The sequence below is a fragment of the Diceros bicornis genome, chromosome 4 (assembly GCF_020826845.1).
Source record: "Diceros bicornis minor isolate mBicDic1 chromosome 4, mDicBic1.mat.cur, whole genome shotgun sequence".
Lineage (NCBI taxonomy): Eukaryota > Metazoa > Chordata > Mammalia > Perissodactyla > Rhinocerotidae > Diceros > Diceros bicornis.
The window spans coordinates 92,722,976-92,746,619 of record NC_080743.1 but is presented as its reverse complement, the minus strand read 5'-3'; the positions used below and the strand labels follow the sequence as shown (position 1 = coordinate 92,746,619).

The following is a 23,644-nucleotide window of genomic DNA, read 5'->3' as shown; positions in this document are numbered from 1 at the left end:
TCTCACTATTGTTTTAATTTGCATTTCCCTTCTGACATATGATGCGGAGCATCTTTTCATATGTTTACTTGCCATCTCTATATCTTCTTTGGTGAAGTGTCAAGATCTTTGGCCCATTTTTTAATTGGATTGTTTGTTTTCTTTTTCTTTTTTTTTAAATTATTTTATTGAGGTCATATTGGGTTATAACATTGTGTACATTTCAGGTGTATATTATTATATTTCAGCTTCTGTATAGACTACATCGTCTATACACAGTGTACCACCAATAGACTAGTTTATATCCATCACCATACATATGTGCCCTTTTACCCCTTTCACCCTCCCTTCACCCCCTTCCCCTCTGGTAACCATGAATCTGTTCTCCTTATCTATGTGTTTCTTTGTTTATCTTCCACACATGAGTGAAATCATATGGTTTTTGTCTTTCTCTGTCTGATTTATTTCACTTAGCATAATACCCTCAAGGTCCATCCATGTTATCACAAATGGCATGATTTTATTTTTTATGGCTGAGTAGTATTCCATTGTATATATATACCACATCTTCTTTATCCATTCTTCCATTGATGGGCACTTGGGTTGCTTCCACGTCTTGGCTATTGTGAATACGCTGTGATGAACACAGGGGTACATAAATCTCTTTGAATTGTTGATTTCATGTTCTTTGGCTAAATACTCAGTAGTGGGATAGTTGGATCATATGATATTCTATTTTTAATTTTTTGAGAAATCCCCATACTGCTTTCCATAGGGGCTGCACCAGTTTGCACTCCCACCAGGAGCATATGAGGCTTCCCTTTTCTCCACATCCTCTCTAACACTTGTTATTTCTTGTCTTGTTAATTATAACCATTCTGACGGGTGTGAGGTGATATCTCATTGTAGTTTTAATTTGCTTTTCCCTAATAATTAGTGATGTCGAACATCTTTTCATGTGCTTGTAGGCCATCTGTGTATCTTCTTTGGAAAAATGTTTGTTCATATCCTCTGCCCATTTTTAGATTGGGTTGTTCATTTTTTTGTTGTTGAGTTTTATGAGTTCTTTATATATTTTGGAAATTAACCCCTTGCTGGATATATGATTTGCCAATATTTTCTCCCAGTTGGTGTGTTGTCTTTTCGTTTTCTTATGGTTCCCTTTGCTGTGCAGAAGTTTTATAGTCTTATATAGTTCCATTTGTTTATTTTCTCTTTTGTTTCTCTTGCCTGAGTAGAGAGGTATTCGAAAAGACACTGCTAAGACCGATGTCAAAAAGTGTACTGCCTATGTTTTCTTCTAGGAGTTTTATGGTTTCACATCTTACATTCAGGTCTTTAATCCATTTTGAGTTAATTTTTGTGTATGGTGTGAGATAATGGTCTACTTTCATTCTGTCCAGCTTCCCCAACACCATTTATTGAAGAGATTTTCCTTTCTCCATTGTATGTTCTTGGCTCCTTTGTCGAAGATTAGCTGTCCGTAGATGTATGATTTTATTTCTGGGCTCTCAAATCTGTTCCATTGATCTGTGTCTGTTTTTGTGCTAGTACCATGCTGTTTTGATTACTATAGCTTTGTAGTATATTTTCAAGTCAGAGAGTGTGATACCTCCAACTTTGTTCTTTTTCCTCAGGATTGCTTTGGCTATTTGGGGTCTTTTGTTGCCCCATATAAATTTTAGGATTCTTTGTTCTCTTTCTGTGAAGAATGTCACTGGGATTCTGATTGTGATTGCATTGAGTCTGTAGATTGCTTTAGGTAATGTGGACATTTTAACTACATTTATTCTTCCAATCCATGAGCATGGAATATCTTTCGATTTCCTTATGTCTTCTTTGATTTCTTTCACTAATGTCTTATAATTTTCAGTGTATAGGCCTTTCACCTCCTTGGTTAAATTTATTCCTAAGTATTTTTTTCTTTTTGTTGTGATTGCAAATGGGATTGTATTCTTGATTTCTCTTTCTGCTAGTTCATTATTAGTGTACAGCAATGAAATTGATTTTTGTATGTTGATTTTGTACCCTGCAACTTTACTGTATTTGTTAATTATTTCCAATACTTTTTTGGTGACTTCTTTAGGGTTTTCTATATATAGAATCGTGTCATCTGCAAATAGTGAGAGTTTCATTTCTTCCTTTCCAATTTGGATACCTTTTATTTCTTTTTCTTGCCTAATTGCTCTAGCTAAAACTTCCAGTACTATGTTGAATAAGAGTGGAGAAAGTGGGCATCCTTGTCTTGTTCCTGTTTTCAGAGGAATGGCTTTCAGTTTTTCACCATTAAGTATGATGTTAGCTGTGGGTTTGTCATATATGGCCTTTATAATGTTGTGGTACTTTCCTTCTATACATGTTTTATTGAGAATTTTTATCATAAATAGATATTGGATCTTGTCAAATGCTTTCTCTGCATCTATTGAGTTGATCATGTGATTTTTATTTTTCATTTTGTTAATGTGTTGTATCACATTGATTGATTTGTGGATATTGAACCATTCCTGCACCCCTGGAATAAATCCCTCTTGATTGTGGGGTATGCTCTTTTTAATGTATTTTGTATTTCATTTGCTAATATTTTGTTGAGGATTTTTACATCTATGTTCATCAGAGATATTGGCCTATAATTTTCCTTTTTTTGTATTGTCTTTGTCTGGCTTTGGTATCAGGGTAATGTTGGCCTCAAAAAAATGAGTTAGGAAACATCCTCTCCTCTTCAATTTTTTGGAAGAGTTTGAGAAGGAGAGATATTCAGTCTTCTTTGAATGTTTGGTAGAATTCTCCAGAGAAGCCATCTGGTCATGGACTTTTGTTTTGTGGGAGGTTTTTTTTTTTTTTTTTTTTATTGATATTTTAATGGTTTCTAACATTGTGAAATTTTGGGTTGTACATTTTTGTTTGTCCATCACCCCATATATGACTCCCTTCACCCCTTGTGCCCACCCCCCACCCCCACTTCCCAGGTAACCACAGTCCAGTTTTCTCTGTCCATGTGTTGGTTTATATTCCACATATGAGTGAGATCATACAGTGTTTGTCTTTCTCTTTCTGGCTTATTTCACTTAACATAATACGCTCCAGGCCCATCCATGTTGTTGCAAATGGGACGATTTTGTCTTTTTTTATGGCTGAGTAGTATTCCATTGTATATATATACCACATTTTCTTAATCCAATCGTCAGTCAAGGGACACTTAGGTTGCTTCCACTTCTTGGCTATGGTGAATAATGCTGCAATGAACATAGGGGTGCATAAGCCTCTTTGGATTGTTGATTTCAGGTGCGTTGGATAGATTCCCAGTAGTGGGATGGCTGGATCATAGGGCATCTCTATTTTTAATTCTTTGAGGAATCTCCATACCGTTTTCCATAGAGGCTGCACCAATTTGCATTCCCACCAGCTGTGTATGAGGGTTCCTGTTTCTCCACATCCTCTCCAACATTTGTTGTTTTTTGTCTTGGTGATTATAGCCATTCTAACGGGCGTGAGGTGGTATCTTAGTGTTGTTTTGATTTGCATTTCCCTGATGATTAGTGATGTTGAGCATCTTTTCATGTGCCTATTGGCCATCTGTATATCTTCCTTGGAGAAGTGTCTGTTCATTTCCTCTGCCCATTTTTTGATCGGGTTGTTTGTTTTTTTGTTGTTCAATTGTGTGAGTTCTCTATATATTATGGAGATCAACCCCTTGTCAGATGTATGTTTTGCAAATATTCTCTCCCAGCTGGTTGGTTGTTTGTTCATCTTGATTCTGGTTTCATTTGTCTTATAAAAGCTCTTTAGTCTGATAAAGTCTGTGGGAGGTTTTTGATTACTGTTTCAATCTCTTTACTTGTGATTGGTCAATTCAGATTCTCTATTTCTTCTTTTTTTTTAAAAAAAAACATTATCTTTTGATGTTAGCCCAGGGCTGTCTTCCTCAGCAAAAAAAAAGAGGAGGATTGGCGGACGTTAGCACAGGGCTGATCTCCTCACAAAAAAAAAAAAAAAAAAAAAAATTATCTTTTTTTTTTTAATTTTATTTATTTATTTTTCCCCCCAAAGCCCCAGCACATTGTCTTATGTCATAGCTGCACATCCCTCTAGTTGCTGTACGTGGGACGCGGCCTCAGCATGGCCGGAGAAGCGGTGCGTCGGTGCGCGCCCAGGATCGGGATCCGAACCTGGGCCGCCAGCAGCAGAGCGTGCACACCCAACTGCCAAGCCACGGGGCCGGCCCTCTATTTCTTCTTGATTCATTTTGGAAGGTTGTATGATTCTAAGAATTTATCCATTTCTTCTAGGTTATCCAATTTGTTGGCGTATAACTTTTCATAGTATTCTCTTACAATCCCTTGTATTGCTGTGGTAATTTCTCCTCTTTCATTTCTGATTTTATTTATTTGAGCCTTCTCTCTTTTTTCTTAATGAATCTGCCTAAGGGTTTGTCAATTTTGTTTATCTTCTCAAAGAACCAGCTCTTAGTTTCATTAATCGTTTCTATTGTTTTTTCAGTCTCTATTTCGTTTTTTTCTGCTCTGATTTTTATTATTTTCTTCCTTCTACTGACTTTAAGCTTTGTTTGTTCTTCTTTTTCTAGTTCTTTTCAGTATAGTGTAACGTTGTTTATTTGAGATTTTTCTTGTTTCTTGAAGTGGGCCTATATTACTATAAATTTCCCTCTTAGTACCACTTTAGCTGCTTCCCATAAGTTATAGTGTGTTGTGTTTTCATTTTCATTTCTGTCTATGTATTTTTTGACTTCTCCTTTGATTTCTTCATTGATCCAATAGTTGTTCAGTAGCATGTTATTTAGTCTCCATATATTTGTGACTTTCCAGCTTTTTTCTTGTAGTTGATTTCTAGTTTCATAGCATTGTGGTCAGAAAAGATGCTTGATATGATTTCAGTCTTCTTAAATTTATTGAAGCTTGCTTTGTTTCCCAACATATGGTCTATCTTTGAGAATGTTCCATGTACACTTGAAAAGAATGTGTATTCTGCTGTTTGGGGATGGAATGTTCTATATATATCTATTAAGTCCATCTAGTGTTTCATTTAAGGTCACTGTTTCCTTGTTGACTTTCTGTCTGGATGATCTATCCATTGAAGTGGGATGTTAAGGTCCTCTACTATTATTGTGTTGCTGTCAATATCTCCCTTTAGGTCCGTTAATCATTGCTTTATATACTTTGGCGCTCTTGTGTTAGGTCCATATATGTTAACAAGTGTTATGTCTTCTTGGTGAAAAGTTCCTTTTATCATTATATAATGCCCATATTTGTCTCTTGTCATCCTTTTTATCATGAAGTCTGTTTTGTCTGATATAAGTATAGCTACACCCACTTTCTTTTGCTTGCCATTTAATTGGAGTATCATCTTCCATCCATTCACTCTGAGCCTCTGTTTATCTTTAGAGCTGAGATGTGTTTCCTGGAGCAGCATATTGTTGGATCTTGTTTTTTAATCCATCCAGCCCATCTGTGTCTTTTGATTGGTGAATTCAATCTATTTACATTTAGAGTGATTATTGATATATGAGGGCTTAATACTGCTATTTTATTTCCTGTTTTCCTATTGTTCTATATTTCCATTGTTTCTTTTTCCCCTTGTATTTCTGACTGCCATTTCAGTTTGGTGGTTTTCTGTGATGTTTTTCTCAGTTTTCTCCTTATTTATGATTTGTGACTCTGCTCTGATTTTTTGTTTTGTGGTTACCATGAGGTTTGTATAAAAGACTTCATAGATGAGATAGTCCTTTATCTGATAGCCTGTTATCTCCACTAGCCTATGCAGGTTCTGTCCTTTTCCTCTTCCCCTTCTATATTTTTGTTGTCACAAATTATTCTTTTTTTGTGTTGTGAGTTTGTGACCAAATTCATGTGGTTATAGTTATTTTTGATGCCTTCTTTCCGTTTATCCTTTATGTTATAATTAAGTGTTTACTAATCTATTCTGATATAGAGCTACAATTTTCTGATTCTGTCTGTCTATTTCTTTCAGGTAGGAGGGCTCCTTTCAACATTTCTTTAAGGCAGGTCTAGTGGTGATGAACTCCCTCAGCATTTTTTTGTCTGGGAAAGCTTTTATTTCTCCATCATATCTAAAGGATAATTTTGCTGGATAGAGTATTCTTGACTGATAGTTTTTGTCTTTCAGCATTTTGAATATAACATTTCACTCCCTCTTAGCCTGTAGGGTTTCTGCTGAGAAATTTGCTGAAAGCCTGATGGGAGTTCCTTTGTAGGTTATTTTCTTCTCTCTGGCTGGCCTTAATATCCTTTCTTTGTCATTGACTTTTGATAGTTTTAATATTATATGCCTTTTTTGCATTGATATAATTAGGAGTTCTATTAGCTTCCTGTATTTGCATGTCCAGTTCCTTCCCCAGGTTTTGGAATTTCTTAGCTATTATTTCTTTGAATAAGCTCTCCTCCTTTCTCCCTCTCCTCTCCTTCTGAAATGCCTATTACCCCTATGTTACTTTTCCTAATTGAGTCAGATAGTTCTCAATTCTCTCAGAATTTCTTTGTTTTTTTTAAGATCTTAGTTCTCTCTCCTCCTCCACCTCAATAATTTCTAGATTTCTATCTTTGAGCTCACTAACGCTCTCTTCCATATATTCTGTTCCATTTTTATTGCTTTCTACTTTATTTTTCATCTCATTAATTGTGTTCTTCATCTCCAGTATTTCTGTATTTTTTTTTTTTTTTTTTTTTTAGTGTTTCAATCTCCTTGGTGAAGTACTCCTTTTGTTCACTAATTTTATTCCTGAGCTCATTGAACTGACTTTTTGAGTTTTCTTTTAACTCGTTGAGTTTCCTCATGACAGCTATTTTGAATTCTATGTCAGTTAGATTGTAATCTTATGTAACTTCAAGTTTGGTTTCTGGAGAGTTGGCATTCTCCTTCTGTTCTGCAGTGTTACTGTAGTTCTTCATGGTACTTTATCAATTGATCCTTTGCCAGCACATTTGTGGTAGTAACCACCTTTCTTATTTGGGTACGTCTTTGGTTCCTTTGGTTCTGAGCTGCTGCTTGTTGTATTTGAGAGCCTGCACTTTCCACCCTCCACTGCCTCTGCCAGAGGCATTGTCTTGTGCCCTTCTTGTGCTGCTTGTGCCTCTGAAGTTGCTGGTGCCTTGCTGTTTTTGATGTTGCTGCACTATCAGGTGTTGCCAGCAGGGTCACTCGGCTGCAAGCGCTTCTGCTGCTTCTGGGGTCACCTGGGTCTCGTGTTCCCCTATTTGATCTCCATGGGATCTCCACAGGCTCAGGTGCTGCTGCCCATGCACCACCTGCACTGCTGCTCGTGGGTTATCTGGAGGTGCTGGCAGCACTGCTGTCCAGGGGACTGGGTTCACAGGTGTTGCTGTCACTGCTGGAGGCCTAGGATCTTGTATGCAGCCCCCACTGCTGGTAGAGCGGGTGTCAGGGTTTCCACTACTAGAGGTTGGGTCTCAGGTTCTGCTGTGGTTCCTAAAGCCTCAGGTTGCAGGTGCCACCCGCCACTGCTGGGGGAGGAGCAGGGGCTAAGCCACAAGTGTTGTTGCTGGTCCTGCAGTCTCTGGTCACTGGTGCACACCACTGTGCTTTTTGAGACCTCAGGTCAGGGCACCCTGCTCCTCCTGGTAAAATCCATATTTTGGTTGCTGTCCCCACTGCTGGAGAAACCAGCGCCACTGCCAGGGGAGGAGGAGGAGGCTGGGTCACCGGCACCACTCTATCTCCTGAAGCTTCAGGATGTATGCTGGGGCTCGGCAGGGGCCACAGCTTCTGATTGCTGGTACTGGCATGTGTGCTAGTGGTCTGCTCTGAAACCTCGGATCAGGCAACCCTGCCCCAACTGGGGAAATTCACGTTTTGGATGCTGTCCCCACTGCTGGGAAGACTGGGGATTGTTTGTTTTCTTAATTAATTAATTTTTTTTTTTAGGAAGATTGGCCCTGAGCTAACATCTGTTGCCAATCTTCCTCCTTTCTTCCTTTTTTCTCCCCAAAGTCCCAGTAGATAGTTGTATGTCATAGTTGTACATCCTTCTAGTTGCTCTATGTGGGATGCTGCCTCATCATGGCTTGATGATTGGTGTATAGTTCCACGCCCCGGATCCGAACCGGCGAATCCCAGGCTGCCAAAGCAGAACAAGCAAACTTAACCACTACGCCCCTGGGCTGGCCCCTGTTTGTTTTCTTATTGCTGAGTTTTAAGAGTTCTTTGTATGTTTTGGATAACAGTCCTTCATCAGATGTGTCTTCTGCAAATATTTTCTCCTAGCGTGTGGACTGTCTTCTCATTCTCTTGAGACATGATAATTTTTTAATCCAACAGCTACACGAAGTCTCTCAATTCAGTCAATATTGTTGAACTTCAAGTCTGTCACTTCCCCAGTTCCTGACTCATAGCAGGGGCTCAAATAATTATTAAATAGGATATAAATATAGGATTGTAAATTGTGCCAGTCCAAGAACAGTCTTGAACTACTACTTTTTGGAGAGAAAGTTTATAGAAGAGGCTCAGGTAACTCAATAAAGATTTTGAAAGGGCAGGAGATTTGTATTAATGTAGGTAAATAGAGTAGACTATAATAAAACACCAGACCACATGTTCGTTAACTAAGTCTAATTAATGCTACGCTTGGTTCTTGGGGATCTACCTATTTAATATTTGCTGAATCTGCTTTATTTATTTAATTTTTTTGAGGACAATTAGCCCTGAGCTAACATCTGTTGCCAATCCTCCTCCTTTTTGCTGAGGAAGATTGGCCCTGGGCTAACATCCATGCCCATCTTCCTCTACTTTATATGGGATGCCGCCACAGCGTGGCTTGATAAGCAGTACGCAGGTCCACACCTGGGATCTGAATCTGTGAACCCTGGGCCACCAAAGGAGAGCACATGAACTCAACCGCTACACCACCAGGCCAGCCCCTGAATCTACTTTATTTTTTTAAAGGGATGACTGCAGGTATCCTGGGAAAATTAGCTGTGACAAGAGGATTGATGACCTGCCGGAAGTCAGGATAAGAGAGTGGTTAAAATTCTGAAATCTAATTTTAGAAAATCGGACATAACCTTCCTCTCTGTCTTTGTCTCAAAAATATGAAATGCATTTTGTAAAAATTACAGTAAATTAAGGTTCATTCATATTTTAATCATGTAACTTACCTCATCAATGAGACTTGATTCAAAATACTGATAGGCAGTACTGAGAGCAAGCTTTAGCCATATTTTATATTCCAGGGATGGCCAGAAGACATCAAAGCCTTCATATAAATCCTCCAGGGAGATAAAGCAGGCCTGAAATGACAAGGTATCGAGCAGCAAGCTTGATTTGGAACTAAATTACAAGACCATCAGAAAACAAGATGCCTGTAGATTTTATCTTCATCTAACCTCTTAGAAAAACTATCAACTCTAGTATGATTATGATACTCTGCCATTTAAAAGCACTGTATTGTGGAGAGGTTGTTTGCTATGTATAAGATAATACAATTTACAGTCCAATTAAAGCTATAGACTTAATAATAGGAAATTCATAACAGTCAACAGCTATGATAAGGGATATGGCTCATGAGCCCAAGATTTAGGAACTAAGACACACAAACTTATCTGTTTTTACTGACACAGTAGGTAAAGTGGGCTCATTTACCGTATTTGTTTCCAGAGGCACATGGTTTACCTGAATAAGGAAGACTACTCTTTCAGGATCCAAGATAAATGAACTTCAATGAATTCACTTCAGTCTTGTGAATAAATTCATGCCTTCTATCCTCTTCCAGAAGTGAAGTAGTATGAAATTGATAAAGCAACATTCCCTCTTTTCCTCACACCCCTAAGACTCTGGACCCTGCTCTATTGCATCTAACAGTCCCAAAAGCTTGAGAATTCTTTGTCAGCGGGAATTTTAGCTCATTTCTATTTGAATCCCCCATAGCTAGTGGAATATCAGGCTGTTTACTTGTTGAATACATAGGCTCGTATTTAGCAAGTGAAAAATGGAAGAAAGAGAGTTTAAAAACAAACAAGTATTCTTTAAAAACGCTGCTCAATAATGGCGGCCATTTATTGAGCACCTATACATGCCTGGCGCTTGACAGAGGTATTTTCCTAATCTTCATAACATCAAAAGTTAGATAGTCTCTCCTTTAATAAACAAAGACTCAAAGAGGTTAAAATACCTTGCTCCAGATCCCACACCCAGGATGTGAGACACTAAATCTGCCTTCTCACAGCTAGTCTATACTGCCTCACAATAGCTGGTTGGGTGACTAAGTAAGATATCAGAACCCGAAGGAAGAAAAGATGCTAGCATTCCTTATTTACTTGAGGAAGAATTAATTAATAACCCACAATATATAGAACCAATTTCTTACCTGTAAAATAGTTTCACAGATGGCAGTATACTCAATTTCACGCTTAAGCAGACAGCTCAGCTCTCCAATTATGTCGCCACTAGTACAGTACTCTGTAAACATGGTTTTGGACTCTCTATCAGGCTGTAGGCTACTGTCTATTCCAAAGGTAGGAGGTGAACTATGCAACTGCCAAGGGAAAAAAAAATGTGCAAAGGGAAATACAAAATTAAAAACTGCTGACCAAACCATAAGAGCTCCCGCTGTTTCTTGCAATTATTACAGTGGAAGGAAAAGATTCTTTATGAATCCTTTCAGGTGTGAAGGACAAATGGGGCTTCACAAAAATCACAGTTTCTTGCACATTTCAACTCTCCAAGGCAAGGTTTGTCTCCAGTCTTTAGCTTTACAGATGACCCCTATTTACACATTTCTACTTAGACCTTCCTTATATAAAAATCCCACCAAAAGAAGTAATTGCAGTCTGCAACTAACGCAGTTACCCACTCTATACTCTATTAGGTATTCTTACCATAACGGGCCAGTGCCTCAGGTGGAAAAAAACTTTTGATTGCATGGATGCATAAAACAGATATCATGAATTAATATGCCTCCAAACCAAGCCATGATTTCAGCAAAAGCCTTGTCTCTCTTTAAAATGCCTAAGAATAATTACCATGAGACATTAACAGAAAAAGTTTTTAAGATGAGCACAGGATAGCTGAGTCACATCAGGGAAAAGAACTGGTAGACATGGGTAGAGGAAGAAGAAAAGTATCAGATTTCAGACGGAAGCGGAAGAAATCAAGCAGAAGGATTACAGAATTTTCCAGAAAGTTTAGCTGTAAACATCAAAGAGAAAGGCTGTTGTTCAGGACACAGGATACAGGGAACAAAGGGTCACTGAGGAAGGTGCTCTGAAAATTGCGTCCTCTGCTAGTGATTACCATTCAGACTTTCAGAGGCATTCATGCTTCCAAAAGACTGAAATTTTTTTAATTTAATTTTGAATGCAGCTCAAAGGCCCTTTGAGCAATGAAGAATGACTCAGCTTTTTATAAACCCAGAAAAAAGATAACACCTATGGTAGACAGAATTCTAAAGGAGTCCTTCCAAGATTCCTGTCTCTTTGTCATTCAGCCAAACACTAATCTAGGTACCACTGTGAAGGGACTTTGCAGATGGAATTAAGGTTACTAATCAGCTGACCTTAAAGAGATGATAGTGGATTATCCTGGTGGGCCCAATGTAATCACTTGAGCCCTCAAAAGTAGAAAAGGAAGTAGAATCAGTCAGAGAGATGACCATCGTAAGAAAGATTGAATGTGCCTTAGCTCTGAGATGTAAGTGCCTGCATGCAAGGACCAAACAGGAGCTCTAGGAGCTAGAGGTGGGCCCTAGTCAACAGCCTGCAAAGAAGCAGGGACTTCTGTCCTAAACCTGTAAGGAACAATTCTACTGACAACCTCAATGAGCCTGGAAGCAGATTCTGCCCCTAGTTTCCAGAAGGGAGTGCAGCCCTACAGACCCCTTGATTTTGGCCTTGTGAAACTAAACAAGAGAAACCAGCTAAGCGCATAGGACTTCTGAACTACAGAACTGTGAGATCATAAATCTAAGCTGCTAAATTTGTGGTAATTTGTTATGGCATTTATAGAACACTAATATCACATCTTCAGTCCAAATATCATTGGACTTATATGTTAAGAAGCCTTAGCCAGTTCAGTCATTGCAGGAAAATTCCCAAAAGAACATGTTATTTTGTAGCTTTTAAATGTTTGATTTGAGGGGCCAGCCCCATGGCGTAGTGGTTAAGTCTGGCATGCTCCGCTTCAGCTGCCCAGGTTTGCGGGTTCAGATCTGAGGCGTGGACCTACACCACTCATAAAGCCATGCTGTGGCAGCGACCCACATACAAAATAGAGGAGGACTGGCACAGATGTTAGCTCAGGGCTAATCTTCCTCAAGCAAAAAAAGAGGAAGATTGGCAACAGATGTTAGCTCAGAGTGAATTTTCCTCACCAAAAATAAATAAATAAGTAAATAAATGTTTGATTTGACATATTTAATAAATTTTGGTAGCAGTATAGTTTTGTTATGATTCTAATGGGAACACAGCATATGGGAGGAGCTAAGCACATGGATTCTAATGGAGGCAGCAGAGTATAATGGCTAAGGACACAGATACTGGAGGCAGACTCCATGGGCTCACAGCCCTCCTTGACCTTTTACCATGTGCCCTTGGGGGGCAAGTGAATCAATCTCTCTGTGCATTAGTTTTCTCATGTGAAAAACAGGGTTGTTATAAATATCATAACGTATTGCCATTCTTGACCACCCGTTTAAAAATTACAACAGACCTCGTCACCTCTCCGTCACTTCTAATATACCATATATTTAACTTATTTATTTTGTTCATTGTCCCATCTCTTTCTATGCCTCTACTAGAAAGTAAACTCTAAGAAGGCAGGGATTTTTGTGTGTTTTCTCAATTCCATGCCTAGATTGAACAGTGCCTGCTGCATGGTAGTAATGAAGTAAATATTTGTTGAATGAATGAGTGAATGATGAATGAAAAGTGCCAGACACTTAATAAGTGCTATACATGTGTTAGTATTATATTTATTATAATGGTTTATTTCCATGATCAATTTTGGTATTTTTAAGGTTTGAAATACCCATTCTAAAATTAGAAAGCCAAATATATTATTCACACTACAATAAGGGTTTGTCACTCATAACCAACATCTAGAATCTAGGAGTTATTTGAGTCATAAGCTGGGGCTCACCCATGTATTCAGCTCCTAGTATTCAGATTCTAAAGGAGTCTTGTCCTCCTCACTCTACTGACTTCTTTCTCTCTCTCTGGTCACCAAAATCCTCCTATTGGTCAGATTATTTTTGGTCCTCATCCTATTTGATTCTGTGAGGATCTGACATTACAGTCCATTCACTTATTCTTGACTCTCATTACCTTTAGGTGAGTAACTCAACCTCTCCAAGTATTGAGTTCCTTATCTGAACATCATGGAAAAGACTGCTTTCTCCCAGGATTATTGTAAGGAATAAGTAATGACTGTGAAAGCATTTTGTAAAATAGGAAGCACCTTTTAGATGTTGGTTATTATCATTATCTCTCAGCTGTAGTGTTCACTCTGAGCAGAAATGGTTTCATTTGGAAAAGAGATTATGTTAAAAATTTGAAAACTTCTTGGTTCCTAAATTTCTCTTTATGTTATAATTACATATTTCAAAATACATTTTCAGTAAAGAATAAATTTGCTAGTCGTTAGTGCCATGGAGTTGATTTCAATTCCTAGCGACCCTGTGTACAGCAAAGCAAAACCCTGCCCGGTCTCTTTCGCGACATCCTCTCACCTTCCAGCGCTGTATCAGACAATGCTTCACTGAAAAAATGGAAAGTTTTTTTGGGAGTGGGTGGGCACTTTCTTCTTCCTGGTCTTAGTCTGGAAGCACCATTGAAAACTGTCCACCGTGGGTGACCCTGCTGGTATTTGAAATCCCAGTGGCATAGCTTTCAGCACCATAGCAACACACAGTCGCCACAGTATGACAACTGACAGACGGGTGGTGTGGTTCACTGATAAGGAAATGAACCCCGGCCTCAGCAGGGAGAGCACCGAATCTTAACCACTAGACCACCAGGGCTGGCTATACATATATATATAATAGCATTATATATTATATGTGTATTACAGCATTCATCAAAATTGATAATTAAATATTTGTGAGATTATATGATTAACGATACATTCTCCTGCTAGACTGTAGGAGAAAGTACATGAGTTTGGGGGCCAGAATTGAAATTGAATAAAGAGTCCCTTACAACTGCCAGTCCTGAAATAATTAAGTAGATTCCTTGTGGCATTTCACCTTCTTTACAAATGACATCTCCATAATCAAAATAGGCAAGTTTTGCTCTTTCCTGAGGAAAAAAGAAAAGAAAAGTCAATACAAAAGCTCCATAGCCTACTTTTCTAAGTAGAAATAAGATTTTAAAAACTAAAATGGTTTTCAAGTAGCATAAAAACACAAACAATATTCCTTGGTTTGTTAATGAATTTAACATGCTGACATATCTCATTAACTTTTAGAAAGAAAGGGAGAAGCAAGCAAACTGTAGACTTTGAGATTAGGACCTCACACAGTGACGGATAGAAACACCCAATAAACGTTAGGTTGGGTAGATGTTTACAGTAAAGTGTGTTAATTCTGACAAAAGAGTTAGGGACAGGATGCTCTGGAAAAATCCAGAAAGACCACAGAACCATGTCTTGGGTATCCAGGGAAGACTTTACAGAGGAAGGAACAGCTGAGCTGAGACCTGAAGGAAGATCAACCAATAGCCAGGATACAATGAGCTGAAGACCATTCAGGGCAGAGGATTTAGTATATGCAAAGATCCAGAAGCAAATAGAATATCTGCAGTTGGGGTAAGCAGAAGATTCAATACGTCTCAGGCAGGGAGGGGTGGAGACCAGGGCTGAGTTATCCCTTAGGCTTCAATGGACACAGTGCCTATGGTTCACAATACTTGTAGGGACTCAAAACAATATTTTAGTTCCTTTCAAAATCAGAAGGGAATAAAAGAACGTTTAGGTAGAGGAAAATGTTTTAATACCGAAACAGTTAGTATTAATATATTCATCTTTATCCTAACATAGTCATAAAGTATAATTTTTTGTACTACTTTATGGAGGAAGAGGGACAGTAAGGCAAAAGTGCCTAGGGCCCATGAAAGTCATAGTGCAGCCCTGGTGGAGGCAGGACTGGGGAGGTGAGCCAGAGCCAGGTCTTGAAGGGTCTCATCGGCACATTAAAGAGTTTGGGCTTTTCCCAAAACCAGGGGGAACCACTGAAGGGTTTGTAACAGGAGAATTATGGTGACAGGTTTGCATTTTACAAAGATGTGTAGGAAACATATTTCCAAATATGGAAATGGTTATCTCTAAGTGTGGGGTGGGGGAGTGAATAGTTTTCACTTCTCATTTTATGTACTTCTGAATTATTCGACAGTGTTGAAATAAGCATAGACAACTTCACAATTTTTTTAAAAAGCTCGCCTAAAGCCAGTTACCCAGCATAGGTATTATTCAGACTTTGGTTTTCTACCATTGTCTTCCAGCTTATCTTTATTGACTACTACCTTTTTAATTAACCACACCAGTTGGAGGATGAAAGAAGGGAGGAGGAGTAGTGAAAATTAACTATAGCTGTGATGGAGACCAAGCTTGAAATTACAGTCTACAAAAAGGGGTGTTGTTTTGTTTACTAAGTGGATTTTAGTTTTCCACACAATCCTTGGTCTGTACTTAATGAGAATAATGCCCATGTGCTCCCAATTCATCACAATTTTTACCCTGGTAAAATCTGATTTAAATGGCTACCGAGTACCAACATATTAAGGAAAAGGACCACTTGGAGATGTCAGTAAAGGGATGTCTCTAAGTGGGTAGAGGAAGTCCAACAGCTTTGCAGAGGCAGGGCAAGTTCAGGAAGGGAAGAAGGTTGTGCCCTCGTGGTAGATTCACCTCAGGTGGCTGTGAATCAGTAATTTATGGAGTTATCTTCTCACTGTTTTTCCCATTTCTTCCCCATTCACTGCTGAATGGTTGGTTCATTATACTTGTGAAAATTATTATCTTTTAGGTAATAATTCTAATTTTATCTTAAAATTGGATTTTTAAAAAATGGAACAGGATGCAAATTATAATAAACACCATTTAGATACCTTCTTCCCAGGCTAAGACCACCTCCCACTCCCATTTATTTGAGATCTATTTTCTAAACTACCTCCAACAGCCCCTGCCCATCAGGTTTCCTCCTCCTTCTCACAGCCACACTTGCACCCCTGAAGCTGGACATCTGATTCAAGCTAAGCCAGTTGGATTTCTCTCTCAGGAATTTGAACTGAGGGACAAAGAGCCTGGGAGTTGAGAACTGAGTCATCACAGCCAAGTGCTGGAAGAAGGGTCCACAAATTCCTACCACTGATGTCCCAAAGCTGGTCTGACTCCCACCCTGCTCAAGGTTAGTCAACTGTTTCTTAGTTTCTGTATAGCACCACAATATCTTTTCAGTAAACTTCCCCTTTGCTTAAACTAGTTCAGGTAGGTTTTTGTTACTTTCAACCAAAAGAGTCTTAATTTAACTAAATTTGAAATCAATTTCAAATGAAAAATTCAAAAATTTCTGGCATGAAGAAAACACTAGAATGGCATAAAAGGAATCAGATATTCAAAGCTCAGCAGAACCCCACTATGATTACTGTCTTTCTAGAAAACAAGGAAAACATCTTATTAAGGACAAACAGATGCCTTATATGGCTTCATGCCTAGATCACAAGGTATGGTACAACCAAATTTGTGGTAAAGCGAGTATCATTTTTTTGTCACAGTTTTCCTGATTCCAAAAATCAAACAGAGGTTTTAACAGGTTGATGAAAGAGTTATAAACCTTATAATTCATACAATAGGCATTTAAAACCAAAGCCACAAACTGGTGGTCTAGGGGGCGTCACGTCCAGTCCAAAGATGTATTTTGTTTGGTCTGCACAGTATTTTAAAATTTTTTAATTGGTTGCCAAATTTCACAAATTTGCAAATTTCACATAAAAATTCAGACTTATGGTTTGTCTTTTTTCAAAAATCTGACCTCTACATTATTAAATCTAATAGTCTATTTTCAGTCTTCATCTTATTTGATCTCTCAGCCTTATTTGATATAGTCGATCACTTTTTCCTTCTTGAAATACTTTCTTCACTTGGCTTCTGGGACACCACTCTTTTAGTTTTCCTCCTACCTGATGGATTACTCGATTCTTTTTTTTCCTAGTTTTATTGAGATATAATTAACATATAGCACTGTATAAGTTTAAGGTGTACAGCATAATGACGTGACATACATATATTGCAAAATAATTAACACAATAAGTTTAGTTAATATCCATTACCTCATATAGTCACAGAAAGAAAATTTTTTTCCTTGTAATGAGAACTTTTAGGATCTACTATCTTAACAACTTTTAAATACACCATACAGCAGGGTTTACTATAGTCATCATGTCGTACATTACATCCCCAGGACTTGTTTATCTCATAACTTGTGTGTTTGTATCTTTTGACCACCTTCATCCAATTCCCCCAGCCCCTACCCCCTGCCTCTGGTAACCACAAATCTGATCTCTTTTTCTATCCTCAAGTCTTTTTGCTAATTCTTCCTCATCTCCCCACCTCTAAATGTTGTATAGCCCAGGACTCAATTCTTAGATGTCCATAATAATTCCTTAAGTTATCTTTTTTTTTAATTTTATTTATTTATTTATTTTTTCCCCCAAAGCCCCAGTAGATAGTTGTATGTCATAGTTGCACATCCTTCTAGTTGCTGTATGTGGGATGCGGCCTCAGCATGGCCAGAGAAGCAGTGCGTCGGTGCGCGCCCGGGATCTGAACCCAGGCCGCCAGCAGCGGAGCACGTGCACTTAACCACTAAGCCACGGGGCTGGCCCTCCGTAAGTTATCTTATCAAGTCTCAAGACGTTAAGTATTATCTCTATGCCGACAACTCCAAAATGTCTGTCTCCAGTTTGGCCTCCCACCTGAATTCCAGTCATATATCCAACTATCTACTCAACATCTCCACTTGGATGTCTAATAGCTTTCTCAAATTTAACTTAATCAGAATCAAACTCTTGCCCCTACCCCCCATAGTCTCCTCTTTCGCATATAAGTAAATGGTAACTCCATTCTATTTTCAGATTAAAATCCTAGAAGTCATCTTCTCTCTCTCTAACATTCCCACCATCGGCATCTATCAGCTCTATCTGCAAAATACATCAAGGGTCTGACCACTCCTCACCACTTTCGCTAGTCCAAGCCACCATCATCTCTTGCCTGCATTATTGTAACTGACTCCTAACTGGTCTCCCTGGCTTGCCCTTGACCCCTTACAGCCTATTCTCAGCACAGCAGCAGGGTGGTCATTTTTAAATGTAAGTTAGATCGTGTCACTTCTCTGTTCAAAACCTTCCAATCAGTTTCCATTTAATTCAGAGTAAAAGCCAAAGTCCTTACAATGGCCACAAATTCCTACATTCTCAGGCTCTCTACAGCTGCTCTGGCTTCATATCTTCCCTCCATCGTTGCTCCTGCCACAAGGGCCTTTGCGATGTTCTTGAACATACCAAGCACACTCCACCTCAGGGCGTTGCACTTGGCTGGAATGCTCTTCTCCCAGATATCTATATGGCTTGATCAATCACTTCTTTCAGATCTCTCTTCAAATGTCATCTTATTAGGGCAGACTTCCTGACAACCCCATATAAAATAGCTGCCCAACCATGGTCCCTTTTCTCACCTTTTCTCCACAGCATTTATCACCATCTGACAGACTACATATTTATGTACTGGTGTGTTTATTGTCCATCTCCATCCATATAATATAAAGTCCATGAAAGCAGGGACTTCCTTTATTTTGTTCACTGCCATATCCCCAAACCTAGAAAAGTCTCTGGCCCACAGAGGATGTTCAATAAATATTTGTTGAAAGAGTCCAATTCCTATAGCAACACTCAGCTGACTTTAGACAGAGCATGAACTCTTGAGTATACCACAGTCCTCACTGTTCCCTATAATACTACACCTGGCTGGTTTTACTTTTATATTATCTGGCTGGCCTGTATAGTAATTTAAATTTGAGATCTTTGCTCTAAAAAAAGTCTTTTCCAGAATGTGCATCTAGAAGTCCAGGACCCGACAACGTAAAATAAGATGGGATTGATTACAATCAGGTAACATGGATAGCTCACCCTAAGCAGATAAGCCATTGTAAAACACTATCTTTGTCCTTTAGGCTTAAAATGAAATCTACTCTTCTGGGTTTTGCTGGGCTTCTATTTTGACTTACCCTTCATTGGCCATTACAGGATTCTTGCTTTGGATATGCTTTTTTGTTGATCTTGCATTAGGGAGTGGAAAAAATGGAAAATAATTAGCATCAAACCTGAGCCAGAATAGAATACTGAAACTTTACCTTGAAGAACTGAATGAGAATATCTTTATTTTCCAGCCAAAGGATATTATGAAGATATTTTTCAGGAGTAGGAGGCGGGATTGCCATTGGAAAGTTATTCAGTGCTTTTATTTTTGTAAGAAGTACCTAAAAACAATCAAAATAATGGTGATCAGATCCTGTAACAGAAAAAGGCCATTAGGTAAAAACTAAGGAAATCTAAATAAACTATGTTATGCAAATTTAAACTTGATTTTGACTCACAGCTTCTCTCGCTCTATTTAAATTATCCTCTAAACTTTTTTTGTGCCTATTCTCCCCTTATTACTATTTTCACTGATATATTAACTCATATTAAATTTAGCATCTTTATAATTCAGTTAACACCATATTCTACTGTCTTAATCTCAAATTTTCTCAACTTCACAATTGATTACTGTACAATTTAATGCCATGTTCTCTCAACGTTTTTTCATGAGTATGATTTGCTTCTCTAAATCCTTCTAATTTTGAAGGATACAGTTCCAGTTTTGTAGCCTCTGAAAAGCCTTCTCTGGCTTCCCCCACCAGCTAAGAGATAATCACTTATCTGCCTTATTCCCATGGCATCTCCTGCAGATCTCCCTTATAGAACTCATTACATTGCAGTATTATTATTTCTACTTATCTGTCTCACTCTCCATATTATGTAACTTTTGTTGATTGGATGAATAAATGACTAAATGAAAGAATGAGGAAGAGCCCATGGACTTGGGAGTCAGTGTTGTATCATTAAGTATCCCAATTTCCTCAAGAGTCCATGGCACATAGTAGATATCCAACATATATTTACTCAGTGAAATTGAATAGATTTACCTAGCTCTTTATGACGTGGGATTGATAATTATCAATTATCAATTTCTGTGGCTGACAATTAGATAATTAATAGGCATTCAATAAGTCACTATCAAATGAATGATTTATCCATTACCTTTCTAAACAAAGCTATAAGGAAAAAAAAGTCTCTCTCCTGATAAGGGCTATTATTTATTTACTTTAATTAATGGGTCTCAAACATTCAATTGGATCTTAGCCTTCAAAGTGATAAATGAAAAAATTGCAAAAACAGAAAACACAATGTATGTAGAGGTGTAACTTGAAGAATACTGTAAAGTAGCCCCTTTCTTCCCTCTGACAACACTAAGGGGAAATCATGTTACCCATTTAGTCCTTTGACATGATGTTACAGAGACTAAAGAGATAGAGCCATAAAGGGAAAAGCTGGCCTGTCCCATATCCACTTCCCTTCTGGGGTCTTAGAGAGGGGACTATGTCCAGGGAATGATATGGTGCATGATGCATGACACTGCATGGTGGCCCACACCCAGGAGCTCCCAGTGACATGGAAAACGATGTGACAACCAGGAACAGCTTATCAGTGGGCAACACAGACAGAATGTGGGATCAGAACTTCCATTTTTCTGCTCTATGCTAGGAAGCAGATAGACCCTTGTATAGAATAGAAAGAACATTCTTATTTGCACAAATACAGTCTAGATGGTGGATGTGATAGAGTGGTAAGATTAAACATTAAACATTTTTTTCCTCTGTCTTATATTCCTAATTTTTTGCAAAGACATTTATAATTTTTCCTTTTGTCCATTTATCAGCTAACCGATTAGGATGTCTTACCTGTTCCTCTCCTCTCAGAACTTCCCCCTCTCTGACCCTCATCAACACACACGCACGCACACACACACACACACACACACACACACACAGAAGTTGGACCCCTCCCTACCATGTTAACATTATGCGACTCACCTTCCTTTCCACAGCTTGTGGGACTGGGCAGTACATATTCCACGAGTTGATAGAGAAGCAGAAAAATCTACTGAGTTTGTTAGAGGGAGCCAAAAGAAGATGCCACAGAGGGCAACCCTGATAGGAAATGGAGACTCTGGGAAGTTTTTTAGGTCCTTGTTCAAGTCCCTTCCTGAGGCCTGGCCACATGGTCTGGCTACTGTGGGTTCTGTAAGGCACTCCATGTCCTTAGAATAAATCCCCCAACCTCACTGCTTTGCTAAACCTAGCGCAGGTTAGTTTCTGTTACTTGCAACCACTACTTTTGACATGGAGTGCACCAAGTAGCATTGGCAGTAGTTGCCATTGTCATTAACAAAGGCTGTAGGCAATTACAGAGTCAGCACCTGAGGTTAATCACCTTTTTCCCACTCCCCCTCACTCATTACACTCTGCTAAAGAAACAATGCAGGCTTAGGTGTTGGGCTCATGAAATCAAGCAATATGGAAAATTGGTTTATTACCTTATTCATTACGACGCTCTCATGTTTATCAATAATGCCTCTTGACCAAAGGAAGGTGAGGTTTTTCAGAGCTTTAGCAATCACGTTCCGGATTGCCTGCCTAGTCTTCAAAGCAATGACGACATCACGGTGTTCATGCTCTATGAGTCCTGAAGCAAATAAAACTATCAGCAAGCAAACAATGTAATAACCACAATAATAACCAATATTTGTATAATAGTGTATAATTTCCAAAGTATTTATGTAATATCCTTTCATTCCTACTTCATACAGAACTTGTAAACCCTGTAGGACTAGAGTTTTTTCATCTCCATTTAATGGATGAGAAAATTGAAAACTGGCTTCCCCCACCAGCCGGAAGAAAATCACTCTCTTTGCCTTATCCCCATGGCATCTCCTACATATCTCCCTCTGGAACTCATTACATTGTGGTATTATTATTTTTACTTATACTTTTCTCTCATCCTCCGTATTACATAATTTTTGTTGGGTGGATGAATAAATGACTTAATGAAAGAGCCCCTGGACTTTGACTGGTGGGTCTTTCTGAGATCAAATTGCACAATTTTTCCTCTTTAATGAACATGAGAAGTCATGGACTGAACTGGGAGTCAAAGCTAAAACTACATCTGTTTCATCTTTGTAATCCTAACATTGAGCACAAGGCCTGACATCTGGAAGGTACTCAATCATTTTTTTTAACTGAAATGAGCTGACCAGTAAAATGACGGCTAGCATGACCAAGAGCTGCAGGTTTTAGTGTCAGATACTGGGCTTGAGACCTAGCTTACCACTTACTACCATACGACCTCAGGCAGGTTAACCTTTCCAGCCTCAGTTTCATCATCTACAAAATGTAGATGAAATAGTACTTGCCTCATAGAGTAATTATACGGATTAAATGAGATAATGCATATAAAGCCGTTAACACAATTCCCAACATAATTAGCATTCGATAATCAGTTGCAGTAACCAGATGGGAACAGGCGCTCTTACAGGACTGAATCAAGAAAACTTTGTGATATTCCATACTCATCTAAAACATAATATAAGACAGCAGCTCCTAGACCCCTAATCTTTAAAAGCACAGAAATAAAAATCTGCCCATATGTAAATGGCAACAATGGGTCCTGGATTTCCTGGGAAGTGCCAAAATATTCCAACCTATTGTCTGCAAACTTACAACTTCATTCACTAGACCATGTTCTTTCAATTTTGATTTGGAAAGTATGATCCTCATAAATTCATGTGGCTTCTTACAATGTGGTTATGAATACAAAGTGGTTTTACTTTATTTCTTTTACAATAACTTCTATTTATTAAGGGCCTACCATATGCCAGGCTTTCTACCAGATACGTCTGCACACAGTGAAAGACTGGCCCACAGCCCACTTATGAAGAAAGCAGACCCAAGGAGCTTTGTACAAAATCCTAGGGCTCCTGCTGTGTGCTTCAACTCAAGCAGAGTGACTGTAGATGCTCAAGAAATGACATCCCGGGGCCGGCCCAGTGGCACAAGTGGTTAAGTGCTCGAGCTCCACTTTGGCGGCCCAGGGTTCGCAGGTTCGGATCCCAGGCGCGCACCAACGCACTGCTTGTCAAGCCATGCTGTGGCGGCGTCCCATATAAAGTGGAGGAAGATGGGCATGGATGTTAGCTCAGGGCCAATCTTCCTCAGCAAAAAAGGGGAGGATTGGCATCAGATGTTAGCTCAGGGCCAATCTTCCTCACAAGAAAAAAAAGAAAAAAAGAAATGACAACCCTTGCAGACCCACATTCCTGAGTATCCTTGCAAACAAAGCAAAGCAAGACAAAAATAAAAACACCCTTTGTCAAAGGTAATCTTCACATGTCTTTCTTACAACCTGAAGGAATCTAACCTTGCCACCTTAATACCCTTTCCACACTTCTCATTCTTTCCTCTATGCTCCCATAGCAAATAATAGGACTCCTCTAACTTTCTACCATTATCTATTGATATGCTCATACCTTCCAG

At 38.8% G+C, this 23,644-nt stretch overlaps 1 protein-coding gene across 1 annotated transcript in view; it reads right to left on the bottom strand.

The window, feature by feature from the left end:
- SLC9C2 (solute carrier family 9 member C2 (putative)) overlaps positions 1 to 23,644 on the bottom strand; it is an 87,240-nt gene that overhangs the window by 4,546 nt on the left and 59,050 nt on the right. The window contains exons 19-23 of the mRNA XM_058540050.1: positions 21,649 to 21,797; positions 19,364 to 19,489; positions 14,160 to 14,258; positions 10,334 to 10,501; positions 9,126 to 9,257 (exon numbers count right to left, since the gene is read on the bottom strand). Coding sequence (XP_058396033.1) covers positions 9,126 to 9,257; positions 10,334 to 10,501; positions 14,160 to 14,258; positions 19,364 to 19,489; positions 21,649 to 21,797 — 674 coding nt within the window. The remainder of the gene's footprint in view (positions 1 to 9,125; positions 9,258 to 10,333; positions 10,502 to 14,159; positions 14,259 to 19,363; positions 19,490 to 21,648; positions 21,798 to 23,644) is intronic.